Below are 22,475 nucleotides of genomic sequence, written 5' to 3'. Positions count from 1 at the left end.
GTGCTAAAGTGTACACCCAGCCACAAAAGTATCTCCCCCTCTAAGTGCTCTAATTCCATTACTTGCGGTCCAGGTCTTTTGCAGTTGTGAGAACACCTAGACAGATGCAACCCAACTTACACGTAACTTTTCACGGCACTGACAGCAGTTGGTAGCACTGAGTCAAGTCTGTATGGAAGTAAAATTGTGAGTAGATGATGCACGAAACATTTCTCCATTCTGAGATCAATCTCTCTGGTTCAGATCGTGTTGCCCAATGAACATCATATATTAATCTCAATATTGCTGTGTATATAATGTATTTTTTCATTAGATACTGTATAAGAAAAGAAATAAAAACACTGATCACTTATGAATCAGCAAATGCTTGAAAGTAGCTGAAAATATCAAATCTAGAACAACTACTGGAAATAACTTTGTAAATGAATGCCTCCATTGAGAGACCTTGCCCAATTCTCATTCCAACACCATTTTTTTTCTTTCTAGAGAAGAAAAGATCTTACTTATCACCCTGAATACGCACCCTGAATCTTGACAAAGTTTCAGCTCTACGGGATTCGAACCCGGGTGTACCGAACACAAGTTCAATGTGCTACCCACTCACCTACCGCGCCACTTAACCCTCCACCAAAACTAATACCTAGTAAAATCGTTTCATTGGAAAATATTATAAACAAGATACACAAATATAACAAAAACAAACAAACATAAACAAAATATAAATAAAAATATGAATAAGAAAATATAAGCAACTTGTGTGAGTGTCTTAATGACTTACTCGAGATTTCCTTGTTTAACTCAAAAACAAGTTATATAGACGTTGCTCAATGAGGAAAGTATCACGAAATGTTCTTCAAGTTGAGCCTACGTCATCGGCAGAGCCGTAACTTGCGGAGTGGCAACTGCCTTCCCCCCAGGGACGCTCCCCGCCGTTCGAGTTGGCCCATTTTGAAACAAAATTTTCTTATTCCATATACGATACCAACATGAAATTAGAAATGAAGCATCAAATACTGTCGCTAGATTACATAAACAAAACATCACACAAAATGTAAATAGAACAAAAATGAGTCGTGGACCCATTGAATAATATATATTCGTATGGCTTTGAGATTTATCTTTATTGTCCCCTTAATAATTTTGTCATGTATGGAATGGGCCCAGGGAGTAACTAACGGAACCGCAGACGTTACCATGTGGGAGAGCCCACAGGCTCCTCAAAGATTAAGAGAAAGATGAAGAGAGGGGGCCCAATAATTAGAAATCAACTTTTTCTAGGGGCCCAAATAAGCTTATTAATGCTTTCCCCAAAGAAAGAGTTGAGTTGATTTTGAGTTTAACGCCCGGTCAGCAGCGAGGCTATATGAGACGTGGACATGCTGATTGACGTGGAATCCTAACTACATGAGCTCCCGCCGGGAATTGAACCCGGGTCTCCCACGCCAAGGTCCCCCAGAAAAGAATCTAAGTTACGTGCTGGTAATCACTTGCGATTTACATTACATTTCGTCTTTTCCATAACTTCTAATTTCCAAAGAAGAAAAGACGACACAAATTATTTTCACATTCTTTAAGTTGTATCAACAAGTGGAGAAATAGACAGTTCTATGTTTATGTTCCTAAACTACTAGTTTATTTCCTTATATTCATATGAGGAGTTTGTGGCAAATTGAAGCCACGTGATCATGAGGCTGCTGATCATGAGGCGCAATCTTCAACCGGTTCGAATCCCTCTGAAGAGCGGGGTCGATATTTTAATTCTCCTCAGTATTTCTGTGTTCTCGTTCCTTTTGTGTTTGGAATACGTCGAAAGTACATAAAGGGCCACTGGCGAACAATACTTCGGTTGGGGTGATTCGTTGAAAAAATTATGAAAGGAGAAAACTCTCATTGCAGTTACTTGGGTTCAAATCCCGTCGTGGTAATTAGAATTTTTTCTGAATGGGAAGATAATGTTTATGTAATTGGTATTGCAATTATGTTGTTCCTTGATTATTATTATTACTATTATTATTATTATTACTATTATTATTATTATTATTATTATTATTATTATTATTATTATTATTATTATTATTATTATTATTATTATTATTATTATTATTATTATTACCACAATGGAAAGAAAAAGTAACATAGGTAAAGGTATTCATAGAAACAGAAAAAATATAGAGTATGTCAGATATTTCTTAGGTTACACATGAAGGGAATAATATTATTACCTTTACGGATTTACAGATAGAATTATCATTTTATGACAAGAAATGGAATATAAAGATTTGTTAGCTAATAACAGTAATGCATTTTGTTCCGCCCTTTTTCTAGGTAGAAAGATAATTTGAGATTTAAATAGAATCACTCCCGTGACTAGCATTGTAAGATCGATCACAATTTGCAATTTGTGCACAGCTACGAACAATTTCTTGGAACTCATTTTTGGCCCATACTACAGCAATAAGGACGTGTTTAGCCCTTATGTGTTCACCAATTCTAGTCCAAACACGTTACTTGTCAGATAGTTACGAATGAAAAAATGCAGCTGAAAAAATGCAGCTATACTGAATTCAGTAATTACACACTTTTACGATTCCAGTGTAATAATGTTGAAACATTCTGATTTCAGTTATGATAAATTAGTAAAGTGTTATGCAGAAAGAATAGTCCAGAGAAGTTAACCTTAAATTGAAAACTCATATGTACGGAGACGCTGCGATATGCTCTCGCCTCGGGCTCTGACTTTTCACGACAAGGCATTGGACAGATACTTACATTGATTGGAATCTGGTGTTTCAGGGCACTGGATTATTTTTAAGTTAATTAATTTATCGAACCTTACTCAGTACCTTGTTACCTATTTTCACGCGTTTTACTAACTTTTACAGTTCTTCCATTAAGTCTTTAAGAAGAGGGACAAAAACACAGAAACATGGATCACAGTAAAAATAACAAACTTTATTCGCGTGTTGTTCCCTTGCCTGAAGTAAAACAATAAAATATAGTGAACATGCAATTTTTGGTCTTCCATTTTCTATGTGGTGTCAAATCCAGAGTTGCAGTGGGTCAGTGGGTTGTAGGTCCACAGCATGTAACCCACTACGACCCATCATCCACCTTGATCCATTGCCACGCACCACCCACCATGACCCAGCACTCACTATGGCGGACTCTGACCCACCGACCCTCTCTGATCACTCCATTGTAATGATCTACAAAATTACTCCCCCAAAATATGTTAAATCGCATATATGTGTGATTTGATTACATTAAGGTGAGTCTAAAAAACACTTAAAAAAAGTACCAGAAAAGTAATCCAGAGGAGGCTCGAACCACCAACCTTATGATTACTGATGGTGTTCTTCCGACGTCCCCACGGAGGCGATGAAGAAGCCGTCGCTTGTAAATGGATAAATCGTTGAGATCGTTTTAATTTGGTCAATCTGAGTGCTCTTTTAACCGTATATATAAGACAATAACTGTTTGGGATAAGATAAAATGCGTTCGCCATGTAATTTTATAACAAAATGACGCGTGTCTATTTATTTTATATCATAGTTCTCCCATACTCACTTTCTAATGATCGACGACAGTTGCCATCTAAATTCATACAATTATCGCACTCAAGATTTTTCACATCATGATGTTGAGACAGAAGTTATTCTTGACCCCCGGAGCTCACTTTAGCAACAATTCTTCAGGGAAAAGTAATATATATAATCATAACCGCATACACATGACTGGCGATAGTTCGTGTTGGTTCCTTCGTGATTCTCCGCGATGAATCGAAGGAGCACAGACCAAAACAAATTCCTCGCTGCGACACGGTGGTGACTCAACACCCCGACGCGAGATATCTGTTTCGACTTGACGAAACTCTGCCGGCAGTGGGACACTAGCGGCAATCCTTCGCCTCGTCTCTATATTGATGATCGACGTTTACCCGCAAGTGGGCCACTAGGTGTTGGCGACGTTTACGGCTTGGAGTAGGTCCATTTTCATATAGCCTCGCTGCTGAAAGGGAGGTTAAACTCAAAATTAACTCACCTTAACTCAACAAAAAATACAGTGCTTCGCATCATATATCCATATATGCTTACCATGCGCTTTATAATAATTGCTAAAAGCTTGTTTATTATATGGAACGCTTAGAGCACAGGGCAATCAACCCACAAAGTTGTGAGAAAAATAGACAAAATTTGTAATGTAAGCTTCTGTATGTTAGTCTACGTACTTTGATATGGGAGTTTCAACTTTCATCCGCTTTTCCACTGAGAAGTATCGATACTTCCACAAGGAAATAAAAAATGAAATGGAATCTATAAGTTTAACGTCCCACGATTATGCCGGTTAGGCTAAAGGAGACGGAACAAGGAAATAATTAGACCATGATAATTTAATTGAAATTCATCGTAATTTTGCCCATGACAAACACTTTACCATTTTATATCGTAAAGGTCAGATCCATCATTATTGTAACAGAGCAGTGCTTGAGGGATTGACTGTAGAAATTCAAACTCCGATTAGTTAGAATTTGACAATCTGGTTTTATTACAATTATAAATACTTTAGTCGGTAGAAAACAGGACGTGGATCATGTCTCAGAGTTGATGCCGAAGTGTTTTGGGGGGTCAGTGGTTCATGGTGGGTGGTGGGTTGGAGTGGGTCATGGTGGGTAGTGGGCCCGATTGGGCCAAGATGGGTGGTGGATCATGGGTCAGAGTGGGTCGCGGTGGGTGTGGGTCAAGTTTTCGTTGACCCACGACATCTCTGATCAAATCCCTAAAACCAAACAAAACAAAGAGCAAGACTACTGCACGAAAAGCTCAACATCTTACCTTTTCATGACAAACTATTGCATGATCCGAGTAACTCTAGTATATCCACAAACCATCATTTGCTATATTTTACCGAAATACGTCATGACTTTTCTGACAAGCTGATATTTGAAGTGTTGTTAATACGGAAAGTTCAGTGATCTAATCACTTATTCTCTTACGATCATCATAACCTTTATGGTATTTCCCGTAGATATAGAAAGGTGGAATATAGTATCCAGTCTTAGTGTAGCGTGCAAGTAAACCAATGAAAAGCAACAGGATAATATTTGCTCCTCCAAACCACCTAAAGTATAGTGTGTTGATTATTCAACATAAGAGTTGAAATCCAATCAGAAAATTCATAAAATATAAAGTATGTAGCCAAGTCTCGACTTTGCAATAATATGAAATGAAATGAAATGTTTGAGTTTTACGTCCCTTGGTTATGCCGGTTATGCTAAAGGAAAGGGTGATGATGAGAAATGAATGAAATGGTGGAATGAAGAGTGTGTGAGGAAACGGGAGAGCCCCGAGAAAACCCACGCACACGGTGTTTGTCCACCACAAAGTTCACTTGGCGGGGCTGGGATCGAACCCGGGACCCCAAGCACCAGAGGTGAACGCTCTACCACTGAGCCACCGCGGCCCCACTTTGCAATAATAATAATAATAATAATAATAATAATAATAATAATAATAATAATAATAATAATAATAATAATAATAATAATAATAATAATAATAAAGAAATAACAGAATTACAAAATAATTACGTAAACAATACCTTCCAATTAAGAAACAATGATTGCCACGACGACTGGAAGTAGCTTGTGGGGACAGGGGGCCCTGCCACACAGCTCCACGGAAGCTCCCCGCCGTTCAAGGGCTTCCCATTTAATACAAAGTTGTCTTAATCCATATTTGGTACGAAAATAAAATTATAAGTGAAGCATCAAACAGGTTCACTACATTACATAAACAGAACAGCACACTAAAGGTAAATAAAACAATGGGTCGTAGGCCCATTTCAGTAAAAAAAAATGTCTACTATTTGGGGCACTAAAAATAATATATATTCTTATATTATTGTCAGATTTGTCAATATGGTCCTCTTAATTAATTTCTCGTGTATGGAACGGGCCCAGACGCGTAACTAACGACTCCGCAGACCTTGGTGTGCGGCAGTTTCCAAGAATTTCAGATATCCTCTGATCTTATTGGCCGATACAGATAGGACATCAAGAGTCATGACCTTCATATAGTTGAAATTAAGGCAAATTTCTGTCAGCCCTCGTGGTCGAGTGTTCTAGGACAATTTTCTAGTAATGAAAATCCTTTTTGGCGTGAGTTGAAACCTTGCCCAAATTTCAATAACACTTTTTTTTCATTAAAATAAACTTGCAGTTTGACTATACGGATAAATAGTGAAAGTAATAATAATAATAAGTAGAAGTAGTAGTTGTAGTAGTAGTAACATCATTGGAATAATTATATTGTTTATGTAGGATACTTGAAGAAAGTTCTTGAAATTACATACAGCATTTGGCTCGATTTTCTTCGTTTTGACTTGAATCGAATCGAAACTTGAGTCATATTCGAGTCAAGTTGGAGGAACTTTTTCGTGTTGAATTCTCGAATCGAGCTCAAAGATGTCTGTTTTGAGTCGAGTCGAGTTTGAGTGAAAACTCGCTCTAACTCGCTCGTGCCCATCCCTACAATTCTTCTTTACCTTCTAGTTTCAAAACAAGAAAAGACGATAGAAATTATTTTCACATTCTCTGAATTATATCAACACGTGTAGAAATAGTGTGTGCTATAATTATCCAACATAACTACTAGCTTATTTTCTGAGGAATTGATGGCATAGTGTGAGATCAGAGAACTGCCATTACATTCACCCGGGTTGGAATCTCGGTGTGGCATTTATTATTTTTTCTTGATTGGAAGGTATTGTGTACATAATTGATATTGTAATTCTCTTATTCCTTTATTATTATTATTATTATTATTATTATTATTATTATTATTATTATTATTATTATTATTATTATTGCAAAGTCGAGAGTTCGCTATATATTTTATATTTTATGAATTTTATGATTGGATTTCATGTCTTTTCGTTGAATAAACAACACATTCCATTGAAGAGGGCTTGGCGGAGGGAAATATCATCCAGTTGCTTTTTATTTGTTTACTTGCATGCTAAACCAAACTTGGATACTACATTTCATCTTTCTATAGGATACATCCCGTAGATATAGGTTTCAATGATCTTAAGAGAGTAAGTGAATAAGTGATGAGATCAATGATCTTTGCGTATGAACAACATTTAAAGTATCACGTTGTCAGAAAAGTTATGACGTATTTCGGTAAAATATGACAAATGATGATTTGTGGATATACTGGAGTTATTCGGATCATGCAATAGATGTGTCATGAATAGCTAACATATTGCGCGTTTTGTATAGTAGTATTGCTGTTTGTTTGGTTTGGTTTTACAGATTTGACAACACATAGAAGACGGAATACCAAAAATTGCATATTCTTTATATTTTACTGTTTCACTTCAGGCAAGGGAACAACGCGCGAATAGTGTATGTGATTTTTACTCTCCTCAATATTTCTGTGTTTTTGTCCCTCTTCTTAAAGAGTTAGTGGAAAAACTGTAAAAGTGAGTAAAACGCGAAAAAATAGGAAACAATGTACTGAGGAAGGTTCGTTAAGTTAATTTAAAAAATAATCCAGAGCCCAGAAACACCAGATTCCAATCAATGTAAGTATCTATTTAATGCCGTGCCGTGAAAAATCAGGGCCCGAGGTGAGAGCATATGGCAGCGCCTCCGTACATATGAGTTATCAATTTAAGGTTGACTTCTCTGAACTATTCTTTCTGCATGATACTTTACTATTTTATCATGACTGAAATCAGAAAGTTTCAGCATTATTATACTGGAATCGTAAAAGTGTGTAATTACTGAGTTCACTACAACTCCTTTTCTCATTCACTCAGAAGACTGATGTCTTAGAGTAGTGGCTTAATCGTTAGTTTCGTAATGTTGGGGACGCGAGTTCGATTCTGGGTGTTGCAATTCAGTAAACTTTTACAATCTACAAAACTGATACTTCTGATGTACACTAACATGAAAAATATTCAATTTCTCTCGGTATAAGAGTTGTGATGACCTATACCAACAACACAAAATTACATCATCCGTATTAACTTCATTCGTAACCGTCTTGCAAGTAACGTGTTTGGATATTGATAAATACATAAGGCCTAGACACATTCTTAATGCTGTAGTATGGGCCAAAAATGAGTTCCAAGGAATTGTTCGTAGCTGTGAACAAATTGCAAATTGTGATCGAACTTACAATGCTAATCATGGGAGTGATCCTATTTAAATGTCAAATTATCTTTCTACCCAGAAGAAGAGCGAAACAAAATGCATTACTGTTATCAGCTAACAAATCCTTATATTCCATTTCTTGTCATAAAATGATAATTCTATCTGTAAATCCGTAAAGGTAATAATATTATTCCCTTCATGTGTAACCTAAGAAATATCTAACATACTCTATATTTTTTCTGTTCCTATGAATACCTTTACCTATGTTACTTTTTCTTTCCATTGTGGTAATAATAATAATAATAATAATAATAATAATAATAATAATAATAATAATAATAATAATAATAATAATAATAATAAAGGAATGACATAATTACAACACCAATTACATAAACATTAATTTCCCGTTCAGAAAAATCACTAATTACCAGGACGGGATTTGAACCCGAGTATCTGCAATGGGAGTTTCCTGCTTTCACAATTTCTTTTAAACAAATCGCCCCAACCGGAGTATTGTTTGCCACTTGCACTTCATGTCCTTTCGACGTATTCCAAACACAAAAGGAACAAAAACACAGAAATACTGAGGACAGTTAAAATTCCGACCCTGCTCTTCAGAGGAATTCGAACCGCTTGAGGATTGCGCCTCATGATCAGCAGCCTCATGATCATGTGGCCTCAATTTGCCACAAATTCCTCATATGAACATACGAAAATAAACTAGTAGTTATGGAACATAAACATAGAACTGTGTATTTGTATACGTGTTGATGCAATTTAAAGAATGTGAAAATAATTTCTGTCGTCTTTCCTTCTTTGGAAATTAGAAGTTATGGAAAAGACGAAATGTAATGTAAATTGGGAGAATCCCGGCAACCGATGACCAGTGTCGTAACATTAATAAGCTTATTTGGGCCCCTTAGAAGAAGTTGTTCTTCTGATTCTTGGGTCCCCTCCTTCCAACTTTCTCTTAATCTTTATGGGCCTCCTGGATCCTGTGGGCTCTTCCGCACGGCAAAGTCTGCGGTTCCGTTAGTTACACCCTGGGCCCATTCCATACATGACAAAATTATTAAGAGGAAAATATTAATAAATCTCAAAGAAATACGAATAAATATTATTTCTAGAGCCCCTAATAGTAGACATTTTTACTGAAATGGGTCTAAGACTCATTTTTTCTATTTACCTTTTGTGTGCTGTCTTGTTTATGTAATGTAGCGACCCTATTTGATGCTTCATTTCTAATTTTTTGTTCCTATCGTATATGGAGTAAGAAAATGTTGTCTCAAAATGGGCCCACTCAAAACAACGGGGAGCTTCTCTGGGGGGAATTCAGTTGCTCCCTGCGCCCACAAGTTATGGCTCTGCCACTGGCGTAGCCCCAACTTGAAGAACGTTTCGTGATATTTTCCTCATCGCGGAACGTTTATATAACTTGTTTTTGAGTTAAACAAGGAAATCTCGAGTAAGTCATTAAGACACTCTCACAAGTTCCTTGTATATTCTTATTTATATTTTTATTTATATTTTGTTTATATTTGTTTGTTTTCGTTATATTTGAGTATCTTGTTTATATTTTTCCATGAAACGATTTTAACTAGGTATTAGTTTGGGTGGAAGGTTAAATGGCGTTGTGGGTGAGTGGTTAGCGCATTGGACTTTTATTTGGTGGAGTCCTGGCTTCAATTTCAATTTCATTGTATACTCAGTGTCATAAGCAAGATGATCTCTCCTCCACGAAGAAGATGTTGGAATGAGAATTGGAGAAGGTCTCTCAATCAAGGCAATTATTTACAAAGTTATTTCCAGCAGTTGTTCTAGATTTGATATTTTCAGCTACTTTCAAGCATTTTCTGATTCATATGTCATCAGTGTTTTTATTTCTTTCATTATACAGTATATAATGAAAAAATACAATACATACACAGCAATATTGAGATTAACATATGATGTTCATTGGACAACACGCTCTGAACCAGAGAGATTGATCTCAGAATGGAAAAATATTTCGTGCGTCATCGATTCACAATTTTACTTCCATACAGACTTGACTCAGTGCTACCAACTACTGTCAGTGCAGAGAAAAGTTACGTGTAAGTTGGGTTGCATCTGTCTAGGTGTTCTCACAAAACCGCAAATGACCTGAACCCCAAGTATTGGAATTAGAGCGCTTGGGGGGCGATTGCTTTTGTTGTGCCTGTACATCCACCTTAAGGTATAAGTGTAAGTCATATGTCTTGCAATATTGTGTAAATAAAGATAAACAGCATACCTGTAGTTACTACAGTGTACTGGATGCTGGATAATATTTAAACAATAATTCCTCGTGTAGGACTGTGAGCAACCAGTCCTTCGATTCCAAATCGATATCAAGTTTTGTCTCTAGTGTTAAAGTAGTCAGTCAAAGCTGTTTCTACTTTTTGTTGGTTAGTGAAGCACCACAATTTCAATTAGTGCAGGAGAGATCGAAACAGGTGGTGGGCCGAATGAGTAAGGTCAGGATATACGCCAGGTATGATAAAAGCTCCAATTCATCTAGTTTCTTTTTTCAGGAGGCCATGCTTTTGGTTCATCAATGCATAACATTTCTAGCGTAGTACAGCACATATCTTCCCCAACTGCTCGCAACAGAGATTGACATGAATGTATCACTTCTAGAAAGAAACTCAAAGTGAATTATCCCTCGTAATTCTACAACATACAGAACATAAGTATGTTCGACACTCCTCTGTTTGACGACCGGTTCTGGAAGTTAATGCTTGCTCAACCATCGTTTTTGCACATTTAGGATTTCGGAGAAAGCACCTACTTTGTGTTCTATGTGATAATTCGTTTCAGGGAATCGACATCACGGCAATTATTGGAACATATCCACTCACATCTGGTCCTGAGTTGAGGTCAAGTCATAGGACACAACGTGGCAGCTTCTGACATTCCCTCCCCTTCCCCCAGTTCTATCAAGGCGTGTTCATGAACTTGCTGATTGGGTTGTGTTACAACACTTATTACAAAAGGGTTACAAGTACAGCATTCGCAAAATTATATATGTAAACATAACATGTATAGCAAGAAAGAAGCATTGGTCAGTGTTTCTTTTGTTAACATGTATAAGTCTAGAGACAGGTTATATTACAAACACGAAAGAAATAATGGAAGTTCCAATGATTCAATATAGCTAGCAAGAGTACATTAGATATTTATTTGAAGTAGTTTGATTTCTTTGCATAATTCAAGTACACAAATATATCTAGATATTACAAAACTTACCAGAGGTACTCCGTACAACAGATTCAATAAGATTATGTTGTTTCTCCTTCTCTGTAATACAGAAAAGTTATTGTTATTAAAATAAACATAGTTATTTCTTAATTTTTAGTATATTAATTACTAAGAAAAAGAATAATAAGGAAATAAAGACAATTAGAGGACAGAATGTATCCAGCGGAAAAAGTAAACTTTTAATTGGACACGTGTGCAGCTAAAAAGTGAAAGTGAAAGCCGCACAAGTGTTACATTTTTATGAAGGAGCGGAGGCTAATTTAAAAAGGTGGTCTCCGGAGAGTATATAAGTGATGACGAACTCCCAAGCAGCCAGAAGGAGTGTAAGTCTAATGAAGACACAGTTATTCGGTTGAAATTGTTATCTGATTGTGTCTTTACATATTATGACATAGACTTGCTCAGTGTGTTATTGTGTATTAGTACAAAATGGAAACAAGGCCTGATAGAATAGTTAAAAAACACTGTTAATTACTCTAAGAACACAAGTAAAGCTTTAAATATTCAAACGTATTAGATTTTAGTCTAGCATATAATTGATAATGACCATTTCTACAGTATGTCTAAATAATTTTTAGAAAGGAAATGAAATGAAACTTTTACGTCCCATAATTAAGCTCTTCTGGATAAAGGAGATGAATGATAAAGGCAAGTTAATGATGATGGGTGAACCTGTGGAATGACAATGTGGAAGGAAATGGGAGTATCCCCAGAAAACATACAGACATAATGTTGTCCTCCACAAAATTATTTGGCCGAAAATCGATCCAGGTACCCCACATACCACAAGTAATCGCTCTACCACTGAGCCACCTCCGCCCCCGAAACATTTGTGTAACACTATTTAGAAGTTGAGAGGATGAAAATGGTTTAGGTAAGAGATTATTACATTTATGTGGACAATTCTGACATTATACTTGTCCCGAAAATATGACTAAATGAGTATTTTGAATCGTAATGGCAATATTTTATTATATAGTTGTAAGTAATGTGTATTTGATCTCCTTGTCAAATGATGAATTCAAAATTCTGTTACTCTGTGGTAGTCGTAAGTTCTTCTGTATAATTATCAAAGCGTCATCTTACGTAACTTTACCAACAGTGAAACGTTACAAATTTACAGACTATCGAAAGAAAATTGTTGGAAATCTGAAATTTTGTAACTACTAAATTACTCTTTATGGGTTAATGTTCGGAAAATATTATTCTCTTCTTTGTTCATTGTTTTAAAACTTTGTCATGTACAGAACTATTTATATAGTAACATTGTATTAGAATTTTCATGAAATTAAATGTCCTAGTAATCAATAACGTAACACCATTTTGAACACTCCTTTGGCAATTGATGTTAACAAACATACGTATTAACAAAATACAATGATCATTAGTTATACTAGTTCTTAAATGTTATTTAACTTTGCTCGTTGAAAATAAAATTTTAAATTAAACAAAACCAAAATACAGTCTATCGTTAATGGTGAATAAAAACATTAATATAAAATGTGAAGTTTCAAGGAGAAACCAACAAATAACACAAATTGAAATTTTGTTGGAAGAATATGTCATTTAATAATCCCTTTCTTTGTACTTCATGTGGTATATTCATTTAGATGTACTCGCTGAACATCTTGAAGTTATAAATGCTTTAAATCATTACATTATAGAAACAATAAATAAAATAAAATAAAACTAGATGTTCAAGTGGTGTTTTAATTTTCTTCAAAAACAGTTACTTCGCAAATTCCTGTACCTTTTAAACTCATTTATTGAAAGAGAGATAAAATAAAACTAAATATAATACAATACATACTTCTGAAATAATACAAACATAAAAATTCCAATGAAGGGCTCGGTGCAATAAGGAGCTAACCCTCACTTTTGTCAAAATTGAGATAAACAGTGTACTACATTAGGCATGAAGGTCTGCTTCATTCATCAACAGATGGTGCTTGTGCTGTGTCGTCATCGCGCGCAATCACGTGATATCCTTCTTGAGAAGAAACGTACAAGCGGAAAGTTGTGTGCAACAAGGTGTTAAGCCACAGGAAAATGTCAGTTATCGAGAATGTTATGCAGAGCACCTCCGCACATATTAGTGTTTCTGATGAAGAAGATGGCCCCCTACTCGGTGAAAACAGCTTTGATGACCCAGAGTATGTGTTTGGAGTGTCAAGCAACAACAGCACCGACTCTGAGGTAAGAAACGAGTTTTATTTTTGCTATTTTGTTAAAATGTTGGTTAACACCTTATTGCCTCAGATATAGGCTTGTAAAAAACGGTCTTTAAGTGTGAGTTTTCACGTGCATCTTAATACGCAAATCAATTCCCTATGCATTCGTCAGGACTCTAGCGAGTTGGTACAGAAAAATCTTGAACTTTTTCTGATGACAACAGCTGCTAATATAATGAATGTTGGTTAGCGCCATATTGCTGAAATAATTAACCACAAAGAAAGCGACATTACACATGTACATTTTTCTCTGAATATGACAAATTCTGACAATGTAGCGTCAAGAACGGTGCTGTAAATGCTATGAAATGAGAAAGGTAATAAAGCAATCATGTCAGGACAGTGTTGCCACAGTCCTAGGTCTGAAGGGAGCTGAAAAATAGTACCAAATTGAAACAAAAAGGGTTGAATTTATTCCAGTGTAATACATGACTCTGTAACACGAAACTAAAATAAGTAAATTTCTAGACCTCCCCCCCCCCCTCTTTCAAGGGTCCAAATCAACGCGTCGATACAGATCTATAAAACGGAGAAATGTTCGGGTATCTTTATATACGTCAATATGGCGTAATTAGAAACAACTTACCGCGGTAAGGCAGGAATTATGTCAATATATTTTTCGTGCTATTTTCGTTTGGTGTAAAATCTTTGCAACGACGCATAAATTATAGACTTATTTGAGCATAGGCTGGTTTTCTTCAGAATATTCAACACTTGGTTCAACGTATTTGTGTGTTATTATTATTATTATTATTATTATTATTATTATTATTATTATTATTATTATTATTATTATTATTATTATTATTATTATTATTATTATTTTAAGAATATATTTCCACAACACTGTTACTTTCTCGTCTAGTTCATACGGGGCTCGGATGCGCCAATGTATCGTCATTTATTTCCTGGTATAGTTTCTAGCGTTAAGCGATGCAACGTCAAAGAATGAATGTCCAACAGCATTTTTTAAGAGTCCAACACACAGTATGAGTACTGTAAAATGTAGGAAAAGTCTTATTGACATTTTTGAAAATGTGAGAAGTATTTGTTACATTGGGTACAATTGGGTACAATTGTACCAACTTTTTCACAAAAGGGGATGAAAATGGGCCGTTGAATGACAAAGTGCTGAATTTGGTACAATTGCACCAAGTGTGACAACACTGTGTCACGATAAATTATCAGAATTGTTTTGTCATTTTCAATAATGAATTTGTTTCGAATATTTATGATTTTCGAGTGGATTGTACAGTCAGTGACAAAAGTTCTTTCCATTTCATAAAATTATTTTGGGAATAATGCTAGTGTGGCTGGAATGTACAGAAAATTACAGTCTTTTCAATTTGCTAAAAATGTATTCAAATTTCCCTTACATTCTGAAGTTATTTACGAAACAATTTTCATCAAATGGAAATAATTTTTGTTACTGACTAGGATTTTTGCTAAATTTCGCGCACGCAGAATAGCAGTGGGGTTGAGACGTCATATCGGTTTAGAAATACAGTAGATTCAATAGCACTATGGCCAGAATATTTTCATTAGGTATTTCTAATTTCCTGTTGTAAAGAACCTAGTGTGTATTTATTAAAATCGTACTCTTATCCTTTTCAGAATGACCTTCACATCACAAGGACGACAGAGGGATCTCCAATCAAACGTCCTCCAGCCAGAAAGAGACGATGTGAGAGGGATAACTGGGAGAGAGTGAAGCGTAAGAGGAGAAGAAATAAAGGGGAGCAATATACCTCCAGTCATTCGAAGGATGTTGTTTCAGCCAGGAAAGTGGGTGAACCATGTAAATGTCCAAAAAATTGCTGGAAAAAAATTAAAGGGGACATAGAGTTTATTTTTCATTCATTCTGGGACTTGGCTGATTATGCAACACAAAACACCTACCTCATGCAAAATATGAGAATTCAGAATACGAAACGTTCCTACACAAAAGGACAATCTTCGAGGAGATCATTCACGTTTTCTTATAATTTGAAAATTAATGGTGTAGATGTTAGTGTGTGCAAGAAGGCCTTTCTTGCAGTTCATGGACTTCACCGCAGCAGAAAACGAATACAGCTACTTCAGGAACAAATCAAGGGTGGAAACATCACAGCCAAAAGTGATGGAAGGGGTAGGCATCACAACCGGCCAATTGCTTTTACAGAAGCCAGTTTGGAATCTGCAAGGAAGTTTATAACATCCATACCGAAATATGCCAGTCACTACAGCCGGAGCCAAAACGCGAACAAGCAGTACCTGGACTGCGATCTCACGATAAATTCTCTATATGAGACAAAGTATATTCCGTGGTGTGCATCTCAGCAGACAACGTCCATTAGTTCTGACAGATTCCGAAGGCTTTTTTGTGAGGAATTTTGTATAGGGTTTAAATTACCTAAGTCAGACACTTGTTCCTTTTGCGACTCGAATAAAATAAATTTGGATCATGCTAAATCTGTACATGACGAAAACGAAGCCAAACAGTTAGAAGCCAGTAGAGCGCTACACCTAGCTAGGGCAGAAGCCGCTAAGGAGAAACTCACCTATCTCTCACAGCTTGCTTCTTCAGATCCTACGAAATATCATGTAATCTGCGTTGATTTACAAAAGACCCTCCCAACTCCAAAATTAACGGTTGGTCCTGCTTTCTACAAGAGAAAACTCTGGAGTTATAATTTCGCAGTTCATGATTGTGGCTCGGACATTGGCTTTATGTTTCTCTGGAGTGAAAATATAGCTAAACGCGGTTCCTCTGAAATTTCTAGTTGCATACTTAAATACATTATGGGAAATAACGTGCAAAGTGAAGAACTTCATATTATTAGTGACAATTGCAAAGGGCAAAATAAGAATTGGACCTTGATTGCCTTATATGAAGCACTGCTTCGGTGTGGACGATTTAAGAAAATTTTTCATCATTTTCCAGTCGTAGGCCACACACAACTGCCATGCGATCGTGATTTTGGCCGCATAGAACTGTACGCACGTAGGCATCACCCCATTGTGTATACAACAGATGAGTGGGCACATGTAATCAGCAGTGCCAACAGAAAGAAGAAATTTCATGTAACTCGCATGCAGCAAACCGACTTCAAGGATTTCACACCACTTGTGTCATCAATTTCCAAGAAAATAACCACAGACACCAAACAGCCTCTCAAGTTTTCAGATGCAGCCGTGTTTAAGATGGAATCAGCTACTCCCTATGTTTTGCATGTAAGCTATTCGTACCAGAAGGAAGCACCTGTATGGACTACGTGCAACCTAAAGAAACGAGGCCGCCCACAGCCAGAAGTGAACCTCAACGATTTGCCATGCAAGTACCAGGAAGGAATTCCTATAGATATCCGGAAATACTCTGATCTAATGTCTCTGTTGGAATGGATCCCCCCAATATACCATAATTTTTATCGTAGCCTTGTTCCGACGGAAGTAGCTGGAGAAAAGTGTGTAGAAATGTTGGATGGACTTGATGATTGATGCATAAGAAGGGTCAACCTTGGTTGAATTCAATGTAATTTGTGACCTGCAATAATATGCCACTATTTCATGTCAGCGCTAAGAGCATTGTGACTGACTTACATATTCATTAAACTTGTAAAGTATTTAGTTTTCCTTACATACTTCAGTTTGATTTTTCATTATTATGTATATTTTTTGTTCACAATATAATTCTTGTGCATTTATGTTAGTTGTTATCCCACAGAACTGACTCCTAAAATTCTGATGCAATAAGGAGCTAACCAACAATGAGTAATATTGAATTACAAAAAGAACAAATTCAACCTCTTTTCATTTTAATTGTACATAATTGTATGTCTTTATATAAACTAGAAACTTTAGTGAAGCTTTTCGAATGAACTGCACAACATAAAAATAATAATTCCGATTTATGGATTTTTTCAAACTTTCAAAAGCTATTATCTCGGAAACAACTTTTTGAGGGTTAGCTCCTTATTGCACCGAGCCCTTCCAATATTTAACCACTTTTAATTTAGCCAAATAGAAGAAATAAAGTTATTTGGATGAATATTATTAACAAACAATTACCTTTCTTACATTTATATGATGAATGAGTTATTTGAAAGAAGTAGCCTAAGGACAAAACATACATAGAATGATTTGTAAAGGTAACCAAGAAAGTTCTTCGCTTTCTCACCCACCACGTTCGAACATCGATATGTTGCCTAAGACGTACCTGGAAGATCAAACATAGTCCCCATCTGCATCGACGACCTTGTGGCAACGTTCTGGAAGGCCATGGATTCCATCGCGATAGAACTTGGGGACAGTGACGCGAAGAACGTATCAAGTGCATTTTGCACCTTACTAGAGATTTGAACTGGCGTCCTCTAAGGTAACTGTCCAAGGAATGGAACAGGTGATAATTGGATTGTGTAATGTCCGGGAAGTATTACAGATGGAATAGTGTTTCCCGTTTAAGGCGTAGATTGGTGTCTTGGATCATCATAGCCACGTGGGGCTCAGCGTTGTCCTATAACAGGAGGGCCCTTGTGCGATTCAGAAGTGAGTTTTTCTTGAACATGGCTCAACTGCTGACAGTACACAGTTCCATTCATTCTCCGACCAGCTGGTAGCAATTCCCGATGCACGATACTACGCGTTGTACACCAAACACACAGGAAGACCTTCGTCTGGCGCAGTGCTGGATTCGACTGTTTGGAACCTGTTCACGTGACGCTAACCAATGATGACGGCGCCACGGAGCTTCGTACAGGACCCACTTCTCTACCCATATCAACATATTGTCCAGAAATGGTTCTTTTTTCAGACGAATCAGCAAAAAACACAGATGTCTGCTCACATTGCCTTCTGGCCCGGAGTCAAATCATGTGGGATCAATCGACTCAACTTCTAGTCTTCCCAAGTTGATGGAAATGCTGCTGCCAAATGTCTTCTCAACTCACACTGAATTCTAGTCCTATTCCCTCACATATCTGGCCACTGTTCGCCTCAATTGCTCCCTGAAGGTCTTCATTTTATACATAGTCATTTTATTTTGGTATTCTGGCACGTGGTACGTCTTTGAGTGTTTCGTCACCATCCTTAAACTTGTTACACCACCGGTGCACTGTCCGCGTTGTCACGACACCCTCCCCAAAGGCCTGGCACATTTTCCGCACCTCTGCAGCGGCGTTTGACCCCAGTTTGAACTCGTACACCTTACACGCCCTTATGACACACCGTGGAGGTTCCATGTTCACTCTGTCCTTACGCAACTGCAGGGTGTAACTGAACTGCCAAAACCAGACAGTATGTTCGATATACCTCCACCAACAACTGACCTTTCCCTTATCTCCATTTGCATTCAACTTACGATGTGATGGCCAATTCAACACAGAATTCAACAAAAATCGGTAGAACTTTCTTCGTTACCTTTATACTATCTTGGAAAGATACGACTTAGGGAATTTTTTATTTATACAATTAAGCAATATATATGAGAGACTCACTTTAGATAACTGCCAACAGAGAGCTAGTGCATAGTATAGAGTTGTCTGCAATGATCCATTGAAATTCGGCAAATATTTACCTCGAAAACTACTAAGTTTGAATTTGCAGAAATAAATTACATTTCGTGGAACGAAGAGAACGAAGTGTAAAAAGTTTTGAATTGAGGTTATCTGAGACGGTGAATTTTGAAAAACAACATTGGATACCTGGTTTGAAGTTCAGCGTTTCTTTCACTACTGGGGTTACACGAGAAGTGGACCAATAGTTTAAGGTGGAGCCCGAACCAGCGCAATACGAACAAATTTCTATGTTACCCCATCAATAACTAGACTGCAATAGAGGCGCGAGTTTTAATCACTAGGCCAACGGGAAATCCTAAGGATTTAGCATTCGTAAACATTTTGTTCGTGCACCATTATTAATTCAAAAATCACAAACCTACTTTGGACATCAACTGTAGGCCACTGATCTGCTTCTCTTTTTATATTCAAAGAAGCTTTAACAAGAAAGAATCGTCTTTGGTTCGCACATGTGTAAGGAGTAACACTCAGTTACGTTTTTACGTAAGCATAATGAATAATTTTAAAGATAAATATGATGTAATACTGAACAGATATTACAATTTTGTCAGGAAGGATGTGGTGATCTCTCTCATTCGGTTAAGAAAATAATTTCCAGGTTAAAATTAAAAATACACAAAATTTTATAGAAACTACAACCCATATTGACATTTATTCTACCTATCATACTTACACTGCTACACTTCTATAAATATAAAGGTTATTAATTAACTCATTCTAATTAAATTTCAAAGATGCTTAGAAAGGGGAATAATTTCTTGTTTGATAACTATACCTTTACATGATTGCACAATTTAATCAGATTTAGGTGGCTTCCTGAAAGAGTTTAAATTCCTTTTACGAAATCAAAAGTGAATGTGTATTGATCAAAATGCATGAATTATATTGCATTCTCATACGTTATTCAATGTGCTGAACACACAAGATTTTATTACTCAAATGATGGAAGTAACTAGAACAATTACAGAAAAATTAAGTATAATTTGTATAATAAGGGAACATTAGGTGTATCTTGTTAGGAGGCATATACAGGGTGTTTCAAAACAAAGCCGACAACGTTAGGGAAGTGATTTCTAATAACAAGATAAGACAAAAGGTATAGACTAACCAAAGGTACAAATGCTTCCTTTCGGAGTTATAGGCTGCCGAAAACATGAGAAATGAAATTTTTATAGGTTCATAGCTCCAAAACTGTGGAATCTACTGTAGTCGGGTCAAGACTTCATTTAGGAATCAGTATGTGTTCTATCCAAAAATCCATGTTTCAGAATCCTATGGTACTTAGGCAACAATTTTTATAGATGTACGTGGTGAATACTTCAAATTATATGCCCATAACTAAACTCCCTCTATAATAATGGTCGCGTGAGTACCTTAGGATTTTGAAACATGTATTTTTGAATAGGGCACATATTAGTTCCTAAGCGAAGTCTTGAGCCGACTATGGTAGGTTCCATAGTTTTGGAGCTATGGGCCTTTAAATTTCATTGTTTTCCTACTTTCGGCAGCGTATAACTCCGAAAAAAAGCATTTGTGCACCAAGGGTGGTCTATACATTTCGTCTTTCCTTGATGTTAGGAATAACCTCCCAAACGATGTCGGTGTTGTTTTGAAATACCCAGTATATACAATCTTGGACATACCTAGTATAGAAGCTTCAACATGCAAATGCTTTTCATTATCGCCATCTTTGGTTTCTGCTCTTTCAGCAGCCACTACCCACGTCTTTGGTACTTGTCCATTAATATCAGCTTTTAAATTTGTTATCCATTTGCCTTCATCGTCCTTCTGGCCTTGCAATTCTAAGGTTAACTTTTTTTCACCTCTTTCAGACGGGGCACCTTTACAACTTAGAGTAAGCCATCCCATTATCAACAATGAAATCATTGGAAAAGCATACTGCTTCGTCGTTAACATTTTTGGTAACCAATATCTGTAATTGGAAATAAATGTACCGTTTTATAACATGCTCAGTATAAACTCCGTAACTATGGTACTGTAATTACTATCTAAATGAATAATTTCTTTTAAGTTACTAAGAGTTAGGAATGAAGAAAAACAATGATAATATTGTTTTATATGTATATGGCTGGATAATTTCCTGAACGTTCGAAGATGCATAACACCTTCTAATGAGAACAATATAAAAGAAATATGTGAGTCTTATTTTCTATTGAATACATCTTAAATAATGAAAATGAAAAACATATATTTAGCAAATAATGAACAAAGAGAACGGAAAGGCATAATTAGGAATCGGAAAGATAATTTTGATGAATAACATTACAAGCACTTAAATCTCAGCGTTTGTCGAACTGTTTAGTTTTAGCTTTTGGTATACTTTGTTTTGAGTTTGATTTTCTAGGAGCTAGTTACAGTTGATAAATGTAACGGGGTAGATATTTTCGTCGTTCCACTATTCCTATCATCAATGATAATTCTAGCCCAATATATCACTTTTACTAATACAGCAACCATTATTTTCGACTCTATCATGTGACTATACTCTTAGCATACTGGGCTTAGGCGTAGAAGCCTCAAGTTCCATTTGCAGTAGACTTCATATACTACACTTATCGTTTAAAAAAGTAGATTCATGTCTCATATAGACTTGCTGCTGAAAGGCTGGCTACTACAAGTAAGCATTATTACCATTATTATTATTATTATTATTATTATTATTATTATTATTTAGTTTATTGTCAACAACAAATCTACACACACAATTGCGCCAGGAATAACACAAAGCACGAGGTGTCTTTCAAAAAGTATCGAATCTATAGTTGGCAAATATACATTTATTGATTTCGAAAGCCGAAAGACATCCCCTTCAAAGTATTTTCCTTGGTAATGCACACACTTCTACCAGCGCGCCCGCCATTATTGGAAAGACTTCTGAAACGCAATTTTTGCAATGGTGAGCAACAGTGCAATCGCATTCCGCATGATGTCTTGTCTTGACTCAAATCGGGGCACCGGGGAAGCGGTGGCTGAGTGGTAGAGCGTTCACCTCTGGTGCTTGGGGTCCCGGGTTCAATCCCAACCTCCGCCAAGTGAACTTTGTGGTGGACAAACACCGTGTGCGTGTGTTATCTTGGGGTTCTCCCGTTTTCTCCCACTTTCTTCATTCCACCATTTCATTAATTACTCATCATCACGGTCTCCTTTATCCTAACCGTGGGGTGTAAAACTCGAAGATTTCATTTCATTTTTTCAAATCGGGTCCTTTTGGTGGCATTTTCAGCTTGG

At 36.5% G+C, this 22,475-nt stretch overlaps 1 protein-coding gene across 1 annotated transcript in view; it reads right to left on the bottom strand.

The window, feature by feature from the left end:
- The window catches only part of LOC145678539 (uncharacterized), a gene marked incomplete in the record, with an annotated part of 195,303 nt that extends 174,164 nt beyond the window's left edge, over positions 1–21,139 (bottom strand). The window contains 1 exon segment of the mRNA XM_081748801.1: positions 20,873–21,139. Within this exon segment, the coding sequence (XP_081604927.1) occupies positions 20,873–21,113 (241 nt within the window).
- Positions 21,140–22,475: the final 1,336 nt, after the last annotated feature.

Source organism: Thermobia domestica, chromosome 2 (genome assembly GCF_964235325.1).
Source record: "Thermobia domestica chromosome 2, izTheDome1.hap1.1, whole genome shotgun sequence".
NCBI classification, from domain to species: Eukaryota; Metazoa; Arthropoda; class Insecta; order Zygentoma; family Lepismatidae; genus Thermobia; species Thermobia domestica.
The sequence above is the reverse complement of the archived record's forward strand: the minus strand, read 5'-3'. Positions and strand labels throughout refer to the sequence as shown.